This window comes from Camponotus vicinus, unplaced genomic scaffold (genome assembly GCF_025532165.1).
Source record: "Camponotus vicinus isolate PSW18456_S1 unplaced genomic scaffold, iyCamVici1.0 SCAF_2, whole genome shotgun sequence".
NCBI lineage: Eukaryota > Metazoa > Arthropoda > Insecta > Hymenoptera > Formicidae > Camponotus > Camponotus vicinus.
Genome location: NW_028141956.1, coordinates 11,564,344 through 11,584,920, shown reverse-complemented (window position 1 = coordinate 11,584,920; position 20,577 = coordinate 11,564,344). Strand labels below are relative to the sequence as shown.

Here is a 20,577-nt window from a genome sequence, read left to right as displayed (position 1 = left end):
TAAGAATCGAATAAAATTGAAATTATAAAATCTGTTTATTAAATATTGATTATGATACGCGTTATTTCGAACAATGTATGCATCTATTGATTCGAATGTTTCTAAAAATTCACTGGATAAATATCTCGCTTTGAAAAAGTAGTATTGCAAAATAGCGGATGAATGAAAAAACTGTTGATATTTTTTAGAAATCGACTCGATGACATTTTCTCTCATAGACCACTATCGCGTCTAGTTACGACGCTACAAAAGCTCCGAAATGAGCGCGGGTAAATGATTTATGAACAACAATGACGTTGATGACAATAACAGTGCCAAAAGCTTCTTCAGTTTCGCGTGAAACTTTCCTCGAAACTCAATTCACGACGATTAGACGAACACTCGTTAAAGTCCCGTCATATAACACGGTCGTCAGTCAATACGGCTCGTTGAGAATTCGATGGCTCCTCGCGAAAACACGAGGGAGAGGAAGACGATGGAGGAAGGTCGAGGGGAAAGACAAAAAGAAGCGCAAGGTGCTATATGACTAGATAGTAGCGAGTGGGCGTTCATCTCGGTTTATCTCGGCGAGAGTGACGTCACCGTACGCCGGTATAAAAGAGAGACTCTAAAAGCGAACAGATGGCCTTTATAGTTGACCGTAGACCGTGCTACCGTTCGCTATATAACAATCACATATATATATTATGGAAACGCGAAAAACGCCACCATTATCACAGTCGATTTGCGTTTCCATCTCGCGAGCGAGAGAATAATTTTCGATAATGACGATCGTCAAACCTGCAATCTTTCCTATGCGAAAACTTACGTAATCCACGCAAATCGCATATATAGAACACTTTTAATACTTACTAATCTTACGACAGGACAATATTCATTATGATTGCAATTAAATTTTTTTTTCACGCTTATCCCCTTTCGAAAGAGAAAGAATTAAAAAAAAAAAAAAAGAACTGAGACGAGACACAAAGTCCTCGTTACTCGAACGTTATAAAAGCGCGAAGAAACGTATACGATGTACCTCCGTCCATCGTATCGGCCACCAAAGGGATTGTATTTATATCGGGTTTAATTCCCATTGCAATCGCGAATATTGTGTACGTCGTACGTCAGCGTCAAAAGACGCGGTTAAGTGCGATCGTTAAAAAGGATATCTCGTAACTGAGTCGAGCAAGCAACGACTTTTTCCAGCATTATTTCTTACGACCGGCGGGCAGTTTAAATGAAAAGACCTCGAGAGAGAAAGAGAGAGAAGAGGGGAGGGATGACGGGGGAAGGACGCCCGGATGAGGAAAAAGAAACGGAGGTGGAAAGAAAAAGAGAGAGAAAGTGAGATAGAGGGAGGAGAGAGAAGTTTTATCGCGCGGCCAACAAATAAACGAGCGTGCGCCACGACGGCGTCGAGAACAGGGAGGAAAAAGAGACCGCGAGAAAGTAACGAAAGTACATTTTATAGAGTTCTGGGTGGCAGTGTGTTGCCAGCGCAAGAACGTACCTTACAAGTTAATAAATTCCGAAGTTTCCCTCCAGGGCGACGGCACCACCGGGCGCGTCCCGGACCATCTCCGTCGTTGCTTTTATCTCGCGCCCGTACGACGCGTCGCAAAGAGAGAGAGATTTCACGTTTTACCGTCAAGTAACGACGGCGATTCTTTTACTAAATCATGCGTTCATAAAACGGCGAATCCGCGAATTAATAAAAACGCGCGCCGCGATCGTCTCGTGTAAATCAAGCGGCGAGTTACGATCTAAGATCATCGTAAAGGTAGCGCGTATGTCAAAGTGCTATACAAAGGATGCGACTTAAAATTCGCACGAAGCTAACGAAGCGTCGCGAAGGGAATGTGATCGATGATACCAAAAACGTGTACGTTTTTTGGGCAATATATGAGAGAATTATTTTTTTAACGAGAAGAGAAAATAAAAAATCTCGACTCGATCGCGAAGCCTTTACAGCGTTTGTTCTTTTCTCTTTTTTTGTAGTCACGGGTCAACGGCGATTACTTACGTCGCCGTGTGTGCGCTTTTCGAGGAGATACACGGCGACTCGAATGTTTGCAAGGACAACGGGCGCGCTGAGGCGAACGCTTAAGGTAACCGGTGCACAAGAAGCATTGCCTAACGGTGACTACCAAACGGCCTAGAACGGCCTTCGGTAACTGCGAGTACGCAACGGCTGACCAACCAGGGCATAGAAGGCGGTTACTACTTAAGCCGTCGTCGGTTACCGTATCACGCTTCGTTAAGCGTCTCTCTTTCTCTCTCCTCGTCAAGAGCGAGCCGCACAAAGCCACCAATGAAGCGTAATAACGGTCGGCGGAGGCGACGAAAGGATACTAATGAAAGGCGATTAATTAGGCGAGCTTCGCAAGTTTACGCGGTCTTTTAGTCGAGATAACGAACCACGGAGTGTTTTACACAATTAAGCGGAGCGCGCGACGCGAGTTTCGGAAGCTGCGGCGCTCTTTGGTATTTCTCCCCAACAAGAGAACAACGAGATCAAACTTTAACCTAATTAAGGAAGAGAATTCGGCCGTATATCATGCCACCGGGGAGAAAGCGATGACGAGAGATAAAGGCGCGAGCGGCGCGAGCGGCAGCGTGAATTTATTTTTCACCTTTTCTTGTATTTCTTCGCGCGCTTGTTCTTTCCTTTTTTATTACGCCACCACGCATTGTAAATCGTATCTTTGTGGTATGCCGGAAATCCGACCAAAGGTGAAAAAATTTATGAAAATTAAATTGGCAGAGATACTTGGGGAATTAACTAGACGGAGATAAATAAATAAGTTTATACCGTTTTGGGAGTAAATCTCCAGAGAACATCACATAATTTATCAGTCAGTAATTAACATAATTAACGAATAAATATCACCTTCGGTATCACGGTTAATTAATGCTCGAATAAGTATAAGCTACAATAAACATGTCAACGTGTTCTCTTAATATGCGCTTCCGAAATCTCGAGTCGTCCGTTTATATTTATAGGCGTGAGTTTCGCCAAGGGTCTCCTCGCGAATCTCTTAATTTTTCGCGTCACGGCTGCGATCTGCGCTCATCACTTCCGGACGCGTGCGATCATTCTTCTTCCGCGCGCGAGCCTTGCTCTTCTTTTGTTAGCGATTAATAAATTCTCCGGGGCTTTGCCTACCCTCGGCGCGCCGATGCCACTCAAGAGAGTTCGAGACTCTCGGGGCGAGGATTAATGTGCCGCGAGGATTTATGTGCGCGATGTCGAGTGCAACTAGGTCATAATAGCGCTCATTAAACCTACGTAAGGCTCACCTCCACGCGCGAACGCGCGTGCCTTCACCCTTTCGAAGACACGCATACGAACGCGCGGACAGTGACGGCGCGTGGGAGGGCTGAGCGCCGCGGACAAAAAAGAAAGGGTTGAAAAAGTAAGAAAAATACGGATCGTGCGGCAAGATCGTAGCTAGCGCGAAGAAAAGATTGAGTGAGTGAAAGAGGGAGAGAGAGAGAGAGAGAGAGAGAGACAGAGGGAGGAAAAAGAACGAGGCGAGAGACAGCACCGAAAGAAACGAAGTGGAGGCACGCGCGGACAAAAATACGACGATCGCAGGAAACGGTGAATCAAACGGACAGCAGTCGGCCGTTGCGAGGGTGTTTTTGTAACGATCACGACTCATCCCCCCCTGCCCTCTCTCCCGCGATCGTACATCTCAATGTTACACCTAATGCTACATCCAAATTATTATAACGTGTACGGATATTTGGAATAAAATTTTCAAAATCTTAAAATATTTGCATTTATATATGATAGAAATATTTTTTGCACTGAGAAAAAAATCTGATGGCACTAATTAGAAATCTGGTAGATTCAACCAGTATGTCTGTTGGAAAATGAACGAATCAGAATTCTTTAGGAATTATCAGACGAGTATGATTAATTTCTTACTGTTAAATTTACCAAATTTTCTTGATATTAATAGTAAATTAAAAAAAAAATGACATCACTATGTTCATGTTTAATTAATATAAAAAGTTTTATAGATAGAAAGTTTTATATAGTTATAAAAAATCAAGTCTTATCGTGATAATTAGAAATTCGTTCGTTTAACCAAACCAAAATGCTTTCTATCATATATGTTTTATTGGTACAATCAAACGATTTTTCTCAGTGCAAAAGACTTTTGTAATTAATACTTATACATTAGAATTCTTATATCTTTATGTTGTTAAAATATGATATTTAGAACATTACAGAGTAGTTATCTAATTATTTTTAGAATTTAATAAAACCATGAATTAAAATTTCCCTAAAAAAAATAATATAAAAAAAAAATTTCTATACATGTATTTTAATTATTAAAAGTCAAATATTTAAATTTGTTTGTGAAACATAAACTGCTCGTTTCTCAATGTTAAAAAATTAAAACTCAGTGAATCTAGTATTTCAAGTCGATAAAGACATGCTGCTTAGAACAACCGTCATAAAATAGCTTAATGAGATAACGCAATCTATAAATTATATGACACTTTACAAGTATATTTAATAAAAATCTTGTTTCAACAAGCGTGCTCGCAGAATTCAAATTTCATCAAATTAAGAGAACGGTCGGTATAAGATGATTCATTTACTATTTTATTATCTCCTATCACAGTATATTTAAATTCTAGGCGAAGCTATATATGGAGTTGTTTCACAAAATTTCGTTTTATTTTTATTATAATATAATCCAAGAAATTTTTAAAAATTTTCTTTCACGAGATTTTACTCTTTATCATTATATACGATCGATTCAAAATTAATTGTATTATTATAATGAAGATTATAATTTTCATCGTTACTGATAATTTGTGTTCATTGTCACATTTGTAACGTCATAAATAGATATGTAAACAATTCCTGTAATCATACCAACGTCAAAAAATTTCAATTAATATCGGAATCATATTAATTTCAATATTTCGAAACTCACAAACAAGTCAGCGATTTATCGCAGTAAGACATAAAATTACTAAATGTTACTCGCGTTATCGCTTTTAATTCGTCTAAATCTAAACACATATGTATCGTGTGGATTTCGAAAGGCGTTATACGTGAGGGCGTGAGAAAGGAGCGTGTGAAAGCGTGACAAGTTATCTCTCGATATCTCGCAGCGAAGTCGGGACTAACTTTATATTTGGTGGAGCGACACGCGCCTTTCCCGTAATTATGGGGACGTCAGTCAATCGCTACATTGAAATACACGTCGAACAATCGATAACATCTTGATCACGGTCGATGGTGCGATTTCGGCGTGTATTGAACGAATCAATGAACAGAAAAAAGTTCGTATCATAAAATCCGAATGTAGTATCGCTTCTTTAATAATAGAAAGATAAAAGGAAGAAGAAAAGAAGAATTCAAGAGAAATTAGGAATTTTTCTAAAGATTCCAGTTAATAAAAGAAAAGAATCGGCAAATGTGCGTCGCAAAAAAAAGTTCAGTTTAAAAATACATTATGATTATGATTAATGCTCTTAAGCACCAAGATGAATCTAGATTCGCGTGGTATGAGACATCATCTGACGATATGCATTACTTTGTTGATTATAGAACACAAGAAGAAGGTGCTAAACACTTTCGGTAGCCAGATATACTTGTAACGAGTAGGATGGGCCAAAAGTCCGAAATAAAGCGGCAGCTAGACGTCGCCGTGGCAATATAATGCCGAGATTAATTTCTCACGAGCCGCCCTCTCGAATGCGAACGGACCATTATCTACGCACGACATCACGTCAACGACCGAACCGAAACTCATCGCATTACAAAGATTCTGATCTACCAACTGTGCGAGAGGAATTTTCCTAATTTTCCTATTCACGTAATTATAGAGTACAATGATTCTCTTAAATAGAATTGTCACATAACACATTCATTCACGCTGTATAGACATTTATTTTATATTTATTTTATAAAGTCACATTTTGTCAAAATTTCATATTTAAATTATAAAAAATTTTTATAAAATCTGTCCTTAAATTTTTATATTTATTTTATAAAATCACAAATTTCCTGTTTATTATAAATTTATAAAATTATTGATTACAAAACCCCTTTAAAAAAATTTGATGATAATTATAATAAAATGCGAAAGCGTAATCCTAAAAAAATGCTTTCCGATTCTTCGTTCAAGAACGTAACAATCATATATCTGGAAAATTAGAGGAAACATTAAAAAAAGCACGTATCGCGAAGTAAACGCAAATCGCATCGAGCACCTTCCAAACTGCCAGAAATACGCGCGCGATCGCAAACGAATATCCGAAATCGCGGTTTCTCCAGCATAGAGTGTTAAATTTTTGATGCCGACCACCCCGGGGTAAAGTTGCATCGTGTCGCGATGCGATGCGCTCCAATTTTCCGCGGTGCATCATTCGCCGCGCGAATTCCGGGCCGGTGTCGGCGCGGATTTACGATCGTTGCCCGATTTAGAGGCGCGCGTCGCAAAACTAATTGCGGCAAAACGATCCGCGTCCCCGAATGCGAGGGGGACACGAAACGACGAGATGCGTGAGACATACGGATGACAGAAGGAGGAAAGAGAAGGGCGACGGGAAAAAAGGCGGCAAGGAAATGAGCGATAAAAACGAAGCGAGCATCGTCGCGACTGCGAGCGGACATCGGCGTTTCCTCTTTTCGTTCTCGCGCGTGTTTAAGTACCGACGGTTATTACAGGAGGAGTAGACAGTTGCCCGAGTGGACAAAGTGGTGCCATAATTCAGGAAGAATTCATGAGTAACGTACGCGCGTCAGCCACGTGACGTTCTCTCACGCCATCCCTTTAATGATATCCCAGGCGTGTAAAACGTTTCTCTTAAGCGAGAACGATCCTCGCTTCCTCTTCGTGCGAAAGACGCAAACGCGGGGCGGGAGCCAAGAAATTGTCGGGCCACGACGAAATTAATATGTTGCACTCGCGCATCCCGACGATTGCAATAACGGAGAAGGCGCGATTACGGTCCTTCCCTTCCTCTCGCCGACCGGGGGGGGCGTCTTAGGCGACTTATCGGCAGCATCAGAAATTAAGTAATTTTCGCACCGGTGCCCCGGCGGTATAATTCACGCACCCGTGGAACGCGCAGCGCCATGCCACGCTCGGGGTCGTAAATAATCGCGGCAGCCTCGTAAAGGATAATCACGAATTGCGTCATTACAAATGGTCCGAGTCGAGTCGTGCATTACCAGAAGCGGCTCCCACATTGCGAGATACAGTGCGGATTTAAGAGCTATCGAGTCTCGCTCCGAAGTAGCGGTCTCGCAAATTAATCGCCTCTTAAGAACTCGGTGGTAAAGGAAGGGGGGAGAGGGGGAGAAAAGAGTAAAAAAAAAAAGAAAGAAACGCACGGCGAAGAAAACGACGAAGAGGAAACGCAGAGGCGCGCGGATGCCTGCAGGAGAAGAAGATGCGTTTCATTCAGAGCGAGAGAAGGGCGAGATGAGGCGGGTGGACGCGTATCGGAGTTATTTTCGGATCGACCTAGATATCGCCGACGTATTTTCTTGGACGATGCTTTAAGCTGTTTCGGGTAATTAGCGAATCGAGTCGCGGCCACGAGTATTCAACGCCTTATTGTCCTCGAGGCGCTGTTCGAGGCCTCGTTTGCTTTTGATCTGGTGACCGCGGCGTGGTGTGGCGTGACGTAATAACGTGCAGCAGCATCCACTCGCCGCGAATGTATACTTCTCCTCGCACCTCTCTTAACATCATTTACCCGATGTCTTCGGAACACGAACGGACGCTATATTCGTTATTGTAATGAGACGAGGGACGATGACTGGCTTTATTATTATATAAATGGTGAAACGGTATAAGGAAATAAGTGAGTAAACAGTTGAGTAATCAATTAAAATCCTTTAATACTTTAGGAAATAAAATTAGAGTGAAAATTAAGTTTTGAGAGGATTTTTATTCGCTCCTTAATTCGATATAATTATTCTTTTAATATATTGTCAAAAGTTTTAGGAACATTTTCTTATATAATATCATAAAAAATAATAGAATATAAATGAAACAAGTTTTACATTAAATAAGATATAATTTAATATAATTTAATCTTTGATGTACAACATTGTAAAATTATTTATTATTTGATAATGACAAGCGATTAAACTTTTATGCATTTTGAGAGTTGTGCGTGTGATGCATACATATGTCGCCAGTGAAATATAAAAAATTAACTTAATAATCTTACAAGAACTCCCGCAAATCTTTGAAAACGCGTACGACGAACACGAGTTGCCCGCTCATTTTTTTAAACGTGCCTTGGAGCGCACCGGAGCCAATTTATCGAAAGCGACGAAGCGTCGGTCGTGAGCGCAGGATGGTACTTAAATTCGCAGCAACGGCGATAAATTCGTCGTTTGTAAGCGACACGTCGGATCGTACGAGCGTAGCGCGACCCAGCTGTTTTTAATATCTTCTTGGGGAATCTAACACCACGCTAAGTGCACCGGCTTATGGCACCGCTACGCGAGTTGACGGGAGTTCGACGAACCTTAAACGAGTAATCTCGTTGAGAAATATTCGGGCACGCGACGATTCGTCGTACCATCCGGTTTTGTTCGATGCAAAGTTAAATATTAATTATCCTATATTAACACGCGTTCATATCCGACATTTAGCCTTAATTACGATCGTTTGATGCCGAGCTCGGGATAATATTGTTTGCGATCCTCGCGTGATACTAATAAAACTCGGAACCGTACGACCATACTTAGCGGTAAATATGGGGTGCGAATACGAAGCCTTAATCTTTAATTCTATAAAAAATGTTCCGCCCGAAGCGCTGCACGCGTTTCGCGCGCGGATGTAGCAAGGTAAGTAATTACGTATACGTGTTTCTCCCCTTCTCTCTCTCTCTCTCTCTCTCTCTGGCGTATTGCGATTCTGTGTGTGTGAGATTGCGTGGGCGGCATGACTCATCGTGGCCAGAAATACACCCGCCTTTCCGACATTCACAACAAACACGAACGTCATCGGTGTCTCCGCCCCTCGATTTTTCGCGGTTATTACCCGTGTGATGGCGTCATCGATTTTTGTGACACGCATCGATACGTCGACGCTCGGTACGACGAATAAATGCCAGTTGCGAGACACGCATGCGACAGTTTAGCGAACAACGACTCGTTCTGACATCGTCGTAATTCAACGTTCACGGATCAAACGTCAGCTAGCTACACGCGATGCCAAAAATATATACAAAATCCTCACAATCTTATATATAATATCCAGCACTCTCTGTCTCTCTCTCTCTCTGATACTTTTCTTAATATATATTTTCTCTTTGTTCTCATTACTAAAATTTTTAAAGTATCTCATGCCGATATAAACGCGATTATTTTATCTCGAGCGAAGATCGCCGAACGCCCCGGAGCTGCAGCATCACTTAAGGATAATGATAGCTTATTGCATTAATAGGAATAAAGTGTAAAGTACGCAAGATCAAGAAAGAAAAATTACGCGATCGATACCGAGGGCGCTGTTAAACTCGTATTAACACATCATTATCGTAGCGCGTAATACCCGTAATTTTTCGCGGCTGTGCCGCCGCATCTGCAACGGCAATTCATATTCCGGCTTCATCGAGAGCGAGATAATCCGCGAGTGCGTACGATGAGTCACGATTAAGTGCCAAGTCGCGCGACGTCCAATTATTCGCGAGGTCACGCCGCTCAACCCCCGAGGTTCCAATAAAACGACGGCATTAATTCGCAAATAGCCGGGCATCGCGCGTGCCATCCTTAATCCGTATCGCTCTATTGTGCGCGCGCGACTTACAAGGTGCTAATAGCGATAAACTGGTCACGAAATGCGCGCTAATTCGATTGTACGATTGAACGATGTACCTCATTATTGTCATAATCGCACGGTTACAGTACCAATCGGCGACTGAATGAATTACAGCTTATAAAACATGGATAACTCACGATGAATCGTCGGCCAAGAATCCTTTAATTCTCTTTGATGTTGAATTAAGGTGCACTATTTAAATTAGTGCAATAATAAAATATTGAGAGACTATTAAATAATAAAAATATAATATATAAACAATTTTCCATTAACTATTTAAACAAATATTATTAATAATAATATATAACTAAAATATTATTGATGCAAAGATAGTGTAGAGCGATGTATCTCCGGATACAGTGAATGAATTAAATTGTCTTTAATTTTTTTTGCTCGAAAGAAATCGATGAGTGAAGGAAAAAAACAGATGCAGCTAGGCGCGGCAAGTAACCGGTGTAAAATTAGCCTTTTGTCAATAAGCAACAGTGGAATCTCCTACATGAACAACGAAATATCATAGAAGATATGAAGATTACGTAAAAAATATTTTTATCGCTTCTCTTTTTTTTCTGCGTTCGACGCTTCTTTAAATTTGTGTGTATATCACGTAATCAAAAGCGATTTCGCGACGTAGTGACATTCTCGCTTGTAAATAATTTGACAATGAGGATTCGTTTCTTAAAATTCACGCATTTGCGGTACATACGGTGGAACGTAAAAAGCGCTTTTTATATCCTTTCGCGAGAACTTAACACCTGCATTGCACGCGAAATTAAATTATTCGTCAAATATTCGCGCGTTCGTTTATCTCGGAGAGATGCGATCAAAACAGCCGAATAAAAACTTTCGCGAAAGTATAACACGAAAATGTCCTCTCGGTTTCAAACGAGATTCGTCCCGTATTAATTGCCAAGCGTATTAACGAAAGTCGTACGATGTATTTCGAATGCAGCGCTGTATGATAGATAATTATCCCTTAATTAAGCCACTCGGCCCAAACATCTGTTTCTCGGTCGTATAATCTGCAACGGACTCGCTCGTTTATATACATCGTTTTCTCTTCTCGTTCTTTCCTCTCGCGAAAATAAAGTCCTGATTTACGGCGTTGATCTCCCGGCAACGCGGCTAGCCATCGCGCGCGACGAGGACAAATAGCACCCACAGTTATTTCCTTTCGTATTATCGTATGAATTATATGTAAAGCATGAAAGGGACCGCGATTGGTCGCTACCGAGTGTAATAATTTCAGTTGCATTTTATAAAAACCCGACCTCGGGGATTCGATCGCATAAAAACTTCTGTAAATATGAGAGAGAAAACAAAATTATGTTATTTGCGACGTTATTTCCTGCATTAAAAATTAAATACTAGCAAATAAATAATATCGGAATATTACTGGAATATGTGCACGTGAGTATATTCGCGCTAAGCCAACTGTGCATCGGATTGCATTATGCACGCGCGATACTGCGTGGGCAGTAATGCGCGATGTTAGAAATGTAAATGCATTACAGCGCATTGGCAATACACGTATACCGATCTTTATGGGCAGATAATAGATGGTTGTACCATCTATCGAGCATTACAGATGTAAAATAAATAAAAGTTTTCTACAAGAAAATTGAAAAAAAATATATATAATCTTAATTATTAGATATATCAGGTGTAATATAATTAAAACTGTTATAATTTCTGTTATCAGATGGATTATTATTATTATAATTTTTTTAAAAAAGTTATTCTATTTTACTTCACGTTTTCTTCGTGCAATGTCGTGATACGGAAATAGTTTCAGACAAATCTAGAGCGGCCTTGACGAATCGGTGAAACAAATCTCGGAGAAAAACAAAGTTTTTCCTTAGGCATCGCGAATTCACAAGGCACACCCTTAACTTTTGCATAAAACAAGAGGGCGTATGCACACGTGCATATACTGCATGCGTTGGACGCTCGTTCCGATGCCAACAGGAATTTACAGCCGGCGATCGTAAAAGCCGAGAAGATGCATTTATACGTGCCGACTTTATATGTTTATGTCTACCAAAAGTTCGACGAAAAGGGACGTCCTGTCGAACGAAAGAAACGAGAATTATGTATAGCCGGCACAAATTGCTCGTCGAAGGTGGCGTAAAAGATTCGATAATCCGTGCAAGCACTAACGTGAGTTCAAAATAAACAGAAATCGACAGTATATTTAGCGCATTATTTAGTTTGTCAAAAAGGAAAAATCTGTTAGTGTTAATATTAAATGAAAAATCTAAAAATAAAAAATTAATATTAATATTAACTTAAACGATTCTTTTTGCGGTCATAAAGTATATATAATTAATTAATAATTAATTAATAAAGCTACAAAATATTTTTATAAATCTTTATTCTACTTTAAGTGATGGAAATTAAAAAAAAATCAAATTTTTATTGTTCGGAAAATAATACCTTATTTTCGCATTCTCAAGATAGGGGATTATGTTTTAAACTGATCAACCTCCCCGATTCTCCGAGTGTAAAACGATTAGAAACCCCTCTTGCATTCCTGACCTAGTCGTTAATCCTCTGACGTCTTCGCGCCGACAGCTCGACTGTCGAAATGATCTATTTCTCTCCCCTCACTCTCTATTCAAAATAAAGAGAAGCTCGGTCTTATTTTAAAATTTCACGGTAAGATTCTGCGGCCAAAAACAAGCGCAAAAAGGTCACGTGAACTTTGCAACTTGGCCTATTTATTATTTTCAAAGAGATCGCGCTCACGAACGCGCGCGTTGCGTAACTTTATTGCATATTCGAAAGTTTTAACGACGGGATAAATATCGACGAGAAAAATTACCTCACGCTGATAATTATATGAGACAACTTCAATTTCGCCTCTCTCATGTTCGTGACCGAGCCCTAAATTGAAACGCCCGATGCCATCGGCTCACGGGACAAACGACGCGTGGCGACGTCGCGTCGCGTAATCAGATTAGTATGGGATTATAAATAATGTAATTGGTTTACCCCCTGATGCGCGCAAAGAAGAGAGAGGGAGAAAAAGAAGACTAACGAGACGCAGACACAATTCTTTTTTTTTTTATGGTCGACTTCGAGCGCGAGAATCTGGCGGATTAACTTTATACAAGTGCTCCAAATCCGCCGGATGTCCTCTGTCAACCGCGAATATCAGGACCGCAACGAATTAACAAACTAATTTTGTATAAAGGATATCCGATCACGTGATTGCGTGACATTTTACATTTGTCGCTTTACATCGATGCCCGGTAAAATAATTTTATACGAATGTTGCACACGCGAATATACCGGCCGTTCCTATCCTCTGCTCGGAAACAGTAATTTCCACCTGCCAAGCTAATTCATCCGCATACAGGGCGTAAATCGTACAAGCTCGGCCACTCGGAAGCTAATAATCCGGGCTAGCGTTTGACGAAGTCGGACAGGTGCGTGGATTCTCTAATATAGGCCTGAGCAGCGACTTGCGATTCTAATTTTCAGCGTTGCTATGCTATGTCGCGTTGCGAGATTCCCCGACCGAAACACGTCTTTATTGCGAGATTCATGTAGCCTAAACGCAATAATTCAGTCAGCCCAAAAATGCTCCATAAACAGCCAGACATGTGATAAATAAGTAACAAGAGAATTTCTCGCACACCTTGGCACCGTGCAACAATGTTGTACCACACGTGTAATAACAAGATACGCGCGCCAACGCACGTTGGAAAAATAATTCGTCGCAGAATGTTAATCCAATTAAATAGTCTCTCTGCGAATTATATTTGAATATAATAGCACGTTTGGGTATATTCGAAACGACATGCGCGAGAAAGAGTCATATATAAATTAAAAAATGTTAACTAAATATTATTTTAACTCATATTTCTTTTTCTTATATAGACTATTTTTTCTTTAATTAAAGAATAATTCTGAATCTATTTAGAGAGATCAAATTAGAGAGATTATTTGTAGTTATTTCAAGAAATAAAGATCTGTTCCATTTAATATATCTCAAATTTAATCGATCCGTTAATTAGCGGCATTTATTACACGGAAACACGCAACTCGATTTATGCTCCAACTCAGAAGAAATGTCGCGACTTCGGTCTAAAATCTAGCAAGTTGTCCTTCACAAGAATCGCTCCTATATATCTCTGCATACCTCAGTCACAATGGTTTACGTGTCTCTTTTAATGATGCGGGACATTGGACAGCGGAAGACAGGTGTGATCGATATCCCGGAACGCGTTGCGAGTCTCTAATTAGAAGCGAAGTTAGCCCGAAATACAAGCCACGACGATGAATAAGCCCGATAAAAGTTCGCGGTTCGCTCCTTAAGGTAATTGTGATTTATCGACGTGCGTATCTCGCGACTACGCGCGACCCAACGAAATTAATAACGCAACGCGTATTACGTTAAATTAAAGCCTGCGGACGGATCCATTATCGCGCCTCGCTTGGCCCGCGAGCGTTGACAAGCGAGGAAAAGATGCGTGGATAAAAAGCAGAGAGGCCAATTTGAAAATAATTTAATACGCGTTTTACCGGTGGACCGGGCGCTGCATACACCTCGCGAGGTCGGCGTAGCCTGACCTTTCGCCAGGAGATTTGTGGCAGTCTCGTTTCACGAGAGCGACCGAGAAGAGAAGATGGAAAAGTGAGAAGAGAGGTGAAGAAGACGCGCGCTCTCAACGATGCCTACAATAATTTGTTCCGTTACGATAAACGATCGCCGATCATTGTGTTTTCAAGATTACGTTATTAACGCAATGAAAAGACGAAGTTAGACTTGCGAGTAAACTACTTTTCGCGAAGATATAAATAACTATAAAATATATATAAGATATATAAAACTATAAAAATTGTGTTCCTATCAATTGCTTAAAATAATTCAGACGAAAAACTATTTTCAAGCTGATTTATTATAAGTCGTATGCATTTCGATTGTTTACAGTGTAAAATTGATGTGTGTCAACGCAACAATGACATCAATTATAATTTTCGATTAATTAATTGCATATTTCGCGACAAGCAAAGCAGAAAGAAATCACCGTATGCATCATCGGCGAACAGAAGGATCCTCACCCGAGTTAAGTTCGTACTTTCAATTTGGCGAGAACCAAGCACGGATTATATGCACACCGAGGCGTATTATTACGCGAGGAATATACACGAGCGTAGGCCGTACCGTTGAGTATTACTGTCATTTTGGCAGCACATGTGATTTCCGTGATTTACTTTAGTGTATGCTTTAAAGTACTCGCAATTCAGTGAATCTCTTGTAGAATACACACGTGAAAAAGCGAGGATAACGATCAGATTAATTTATGTATAGGGATATAAAGAAAAGAGCGGGAAATTTTGTGTACACATTTTTCTATCTCTAAACATATTAGGAAAATTGTCCATGTCTACATAGACTGGAAATATGTGGAAAAAGAGAAAATACACCTGAGAAAATTTTGCATTTTAAATTAATATGAATGCAATTGCCATCACACTTAATTATTTTCTCTTAATTATCCCCTATCATTTATCGAGTTAATAATTTTGCGAAGGACATTTTGCAAAATTATTTTATAAAATTAGAACAATTCTGTCCACGAAGAAAGATTTATATAAACACAAGATGCCAGAATTATATCTCGCGCATATAGATATAATTTTCTCACTTTTAATGTCGTCAGCTAACCGGAAAATGTCGTCAAATGTAAACCGACGGCGAAAAACAAGCATCACAAAAGCGTCGACGAGACGCTTAGAGGTAAGGAAACGGATTCCGTTTGTGATGCAAATCTAACCCGAATGTTCCAGGAAGCATGTCCACCCCCGACAAGTCGTTCTAGCAACAATTCTCTCGCGACTCGACATCGTTCTTCTGTCAGTTGACGCTTTGTCGGCTGTCCCGAATCGTTGCGTAACAGGCAACGAATAAATAATCGGCCGTACCGCGCTTGTGTGTGCCAAAGAACGGGGAGCGACGACAATTTGTCGGACTTCCTAACCCCTGCAACGTGACTTAAGCTCTCAAGGGAAAAGCTTTCTCGCGGGTAAGTATCCGCACGACAGATAGATGTGTTAGCTTTTTGTCCGGCCTCTAGTAAAGGTGCCAATAGTTAATTTATTCGACATGATCTATTCACGCCAAGAAGATACAATCTCGTGTGTTGTATATTTTTGATGCTTTAAACCAGACAATAAGGACTCTTCTACGATAAATGCAGAAGCAAGATTCACATTTTTTACTTTTAAAAATTTAAAAGAAATAATGTAAAAGTCTCTTTTACTAGCAATATCGCGAATTAAACAGCATTTCTTTTTCTTTCTAACAGTTATCTTTAAATATCGCGTGGTTTATTGAGACTTGATGATTTCCATGGGCTACGGATGTGCGAGCTTATAACTACTTCCGACAAGATAAGATAAGAACTAATCGAAGAATCGTGTTGTTAAGCATTTTATCGTTTGCACAGTAAAACTTCGGTACAGGTGCAAACGCATTTGTGTAGGCAAGTTCATGAATAAATCAGTTCAACTAGATGTTGCATATTGATTATATCGAGATGTATGTATCAAGGATCTCATATGAATACATTTGTAGAGATTTTAAACCCATGTTACGCATGATATAAAAAGAGCTAAATGTTTCTGCATGACGTGTATAAAAAATGGTTAAAAAATTGCGACAAATAATGAGTGCCATCGATATTAATAAAAAAAATCCACTCAGAATTCGTTAAATAATCAAACTATGTATTTCGAGACAATTTAAAAATTCTCAAAGAGGAGGCATATTTTTCCAGTTGCTTGGAACAACGTGTGTGGTCTCGATGGAGCACGTGTCGTAAGCGTAGCTTTTTCTCGCGCACAAATCCGTTTTTTGAGGCAAGATCCCGAAATTCCAGAGTCATGGATTCCGCCAAAGGGATTCCCCTTGGGATTGATGGAATTCGCGAATGCAGTAAGAAACAGTAAGATTATCGTGAACGCTCCGATATATCGATTTTTATTCGTCCGATTTTTGTTTTCCGTTAAACATTTTCGATACAAGGAACAAAAAAAATAAAATTATAATAAATTATTGTAACAAATTAAATAAAATAATAAACGCACGCGCGCCATAAAATAATTTTTTTTATTTTACAATAAGACCAATTGATATATAATGCCATAAATTTAGTAAATCATGTTTCTTTATGATTTAAGAGATTTCAGTTACTTTCTAAAGTGAAATTTGGATATAATCTATGTTGTTTCATAAAAATGTCATTTTTTATAATCAAATAATTATAATTGACGTTAGTCAAATTAATATTGCTCTGGAATTACTCGCCATTACTCGTGAAATGTCACATTTTAGCAAAGTATTTTTAATCTACGAATTTCATAAGGATACAATAGCATGACATAAATATCATCTTCTGGCACATATTTCGTAAAACAGAAATATCGCGTGTGACACGATTGTGTTCGCGTCGTGTGACATTTGCAGTATTATAGCATATTTCGGAATGTCGACAGATGTTGTAATGATAATCGCGAAATTTAAATATTTTCATAAGTATTCTTTCAAAATAAATTTAGATTTCCTTCCAACTTTACTTACGATATCGAGATTTTATTTAAACAATAATTTCTGTATTAAAATATACATATAATACGTTAAATATTAGATTTTTCTTTTTTTATATTAATTAAAACAATAAAACTATTTAAAAGACAGTAACATTAAGACCTATTTAATTGCTTTATTAAATTCATTAAAAAGTTTGGACCTATTGGAGGATTTTTGTATGCAAAGACATTCGCCAATAGCTATGAAATTATTAAAGGATGTCACTCGTCGCGATGATTACGAAATTAATATAATTCTGCAATATTTTCGTGATAATCAGCAATTTTAAAAACAACAAGTTTAAAAAAACAACTCGTTGCAATTATCGCAAATGTCATTTTTCATCGATAACAGCAAATTATCGGTAATACTATATTACTAAACTGTGACACGATAGCGAGATAATGTTTTCAAATAGGTATATAAATCATTATCAAAGTGATATATATTTCATAAATAAACATATATCGATTGTTGCGCAATTTCTATCATTTTCAAAAGCGTGCACACTATAAGAAATACAATACGCAGCAAAGTAAAAAAAAAGACAGCGCTAAATAAAAAAATACACGTACAAAATTCGCAGCCGAAAGAGACGAATCTTCATTGTTTTTTTTTTTTTTATTTAAAATCTAAAGAATAGTCAAGGGATTTATCCGGCTGACGAGCCTTTACACCCAGCAGTTTCCTCGTGGCGACATCGCACGGTACATTGCCAACTTGCAACACGCATTCCAAGTCGACAATCTTTCGTCTCGACAATGTGGGAGGCCGAAATCACGAGAAGCGGTAAACATCGAGGTGATACTCGCTCATGCAAATTGATTAAGCGCGCCTTCGCGTCCGCTCTTCCCTCAATCTCGCGAAACTCAACCGACATGTTCGCGCATTTCGCGAGATGCCAAAAAAAAAATGTTTACTAATCATGCGGCACGACTCGCGAATACAACATAATTGAAATGCGCGCTGTTCCGGGTTGTACACCGTGCTGATTCTCTTCCGACAATCTCGCTCTCGCAAGAATAACAATGCGCGTTCTCGCGCGACAACACTTAGACGAAATCGCCGATAGGCGAGCCAACGATATCGTCGCTAATAAGAGTCGCAAAAAAAAGGAAACTGCGTGGGAAACAGTCTGGGTGTGAGGTTCGCTCGCTCGCGACTTATCGTACGTTTTACGGCCGTTAATACAGCCGGATTCTGTCACTCACCGACTCATCGGGATCTGCCGGAGTCTGTCGCACGTGCAGCGGTCGGATGCGTTTCCCTCGTTCGTCCCAGGAACTGCGAAAACACGGAACGATTCACTTGTCGTTAGTTGAAGGTATCGCGACGGCGGCCATACTGCCGTGATCCCCAGTGATTCGCGCGAGGCCCGCAAGATGGCGTTGCGCGCGGCGCTCGAGTGATAAATAATAGTACAGGTGACGATGAGACTGTCCGAATGATTTCATTTATTGTAGACGCGGTCAGGCTACTTATAAAGTGCAATAAAAATAAAACTGACTGGCGTGTGGAAAATGACTCACAGATAAATATGCGAATATGAAAATATTACACTATCTAATAATAGAGCATTTTAAAAATATCATTTAAATCCCATATAGTCAAATAATGCTTTTAAACATTGTTTAAATATCTCCAGTGGCTGTATATAACAAATTAAATATATATATACTAATATTTGAACACACGTTATTTATCAGAATGATTATATAAACAAAATAAATATTAAAAATACACATAAATATGTATTATATACATATAATAATACTTGTGTGACTTTTCATTTAATTTTCTCTCTTTGTTTCTTTGCTTTAAATAGAAGTAAATAATAAGTTATTTATAGTATATCTCTAGGCGTATTCGAGTTATATTTGATAAAAACTTGAAACGTACCTGTAATACTTTTTAAATGTTCTAACACATACGAAAATTCATCAATAAAATAATCCAAACTTTTAGAAACGTGCGATTGTCGAGTAGAGTTAAAGGAGCGATAGTATCGACTACGGTTGTATCGTTGACTACAGCTTTCATCGTCTGTGGCGCGCACAACAAAAATAACAGCTGTACCGTTCCTCCTAACCTTAAAGCGCTCCGTCTTTTTCATCAGATCGATTACGCTTCACGAGTTCTTAGTCGTAGTTATAATCGTTAGCAATCACGTTAATTTATCTTGAATATAGTCAGTCAAGTATCAGTGAACAGCAGCGATGGTGAAAATCAATGTACGATGGAAGACGGCCGAGGATTATAATCTTTTACGAGGAAGTAATTTTGGTAAGATCAAATATATCTGTTAGGAATCACGTAGAAAGGACAGATGTAAATGTACATTCGTCTGTCGTTTGATTTCAGCGACAAAAGTCAATTATTTCTGGCGCAAAGGATGGGCAGATATCCCAGTAATAATGGGAGGCTCGGTCTTGATGTTAATAGGGTTTGCCATGGGAGGTTATGCGCTTTATTATGGTTTGTCGCACGATATGACACCGAAATATTACAAAACAACAAGAAGTAAGTAATGAAATAAATAATTCATTTATTTTTCCGGTTTCGAGAACTTTAATCGGGCTTTGTGTAATGATTATGCAATCGCGAACGTGTGTCGATAAAACAGGATCACTGATAATAAATAGATAACTGCGTTATCTAGCGCAGTATAATGCGTTAATATTAATTGCGTTTAATTTAGTTTACAGACCGGATGACCCGCGAGTTAAGACGATTCGTTACGTCTCAGCATTTGACAGTTAAAATTTGAATTTTCATTTAATGAATTTTCATAGCACTATATAATGATACACAGCTGTTATATCCTATTGTAGAATTATGATTCGAATAAATGTATAAATTATTATACCAACTAATGTGTGAGTGTCTTCTCTCTGTGAAACCAACTTCATCTTAAAATTAAAAGTTAAAAGTTTTTTAATTTTGTAAAAAGATAAATTTTTTTTTTAAATATATAAAAAGATAGGCATATGTATGCATAATTTTCTGAAGAAATATAATTTTATATAACTCTTTTTCTTTTTGTTCTCTATCTTTCTCTGAAATATAATTTCTACAGCTGCTTATATCGTAGATATATTAAACTTGTAATCACGGCATGATAGATCCTGAAAAATCATGATCGTAAAATTTTTCTCATAAAATTGCAATAAAGGGAAA

At 38.9% G+C, this 20,577-nt stretch overlaps 2 protein-coding genes across 4 annotated transcripts in view; one reads left to right on the top strand and one right to left on the bottom strand.

The window, feature by feature from the left end:
- Positions 1-19,386, bottom strand: part of LOC145967056 (uncharacterized) — a 178,097-nt gene extending 158,711 nt beyond the window's left edge. Inside the window, exons 1-2 of one of the 3 annotated variants that reach the window (XM_083091666.1) lie at positions 19,300-19,386; positions 18,612-18,684 (exon numbers count right to left, since the gene is read on the bottom strand). The gene's annotated coding sequence lies outside the window, so the exon portion shown is untranslated. Of the gene's footprint in view, positions 1-18,611; positions 18,763-19,299 lie in introns of those variants that run through there. The other 2 variants (XM_083091664.1, XM_083091665.1) reach the window with 2 other exon arrangements.
- A 61-nt stretch (positions 19,387-19,447) lies between these two features.
- LOC145967073 (NADH dehydrogenase [ubiquinone] 1 alpha subcomplex subunit 3) lies at positions 19,448-20,269 on the top strand. Its single transcript, XM_083091706.1, has 3 exons — positions 19,448-19,683; positions 19,762-19,920; positions 20,099-20,269. The coding sequence occupies exons 1-3, from the start codon at positions 19,617-19,619 to the stop codon at positions 20,158-20,160; spliced, it is 288 nt and encodes a 95-aa protein (XP_082947832.1). The 5' UTR covers positions 19,448-19,616; the 3' UTR covers positions 20,161-20,269.
- The last annotated feature ends 308 nt before the right edge of the window (positions 20,270-20,577 follow it).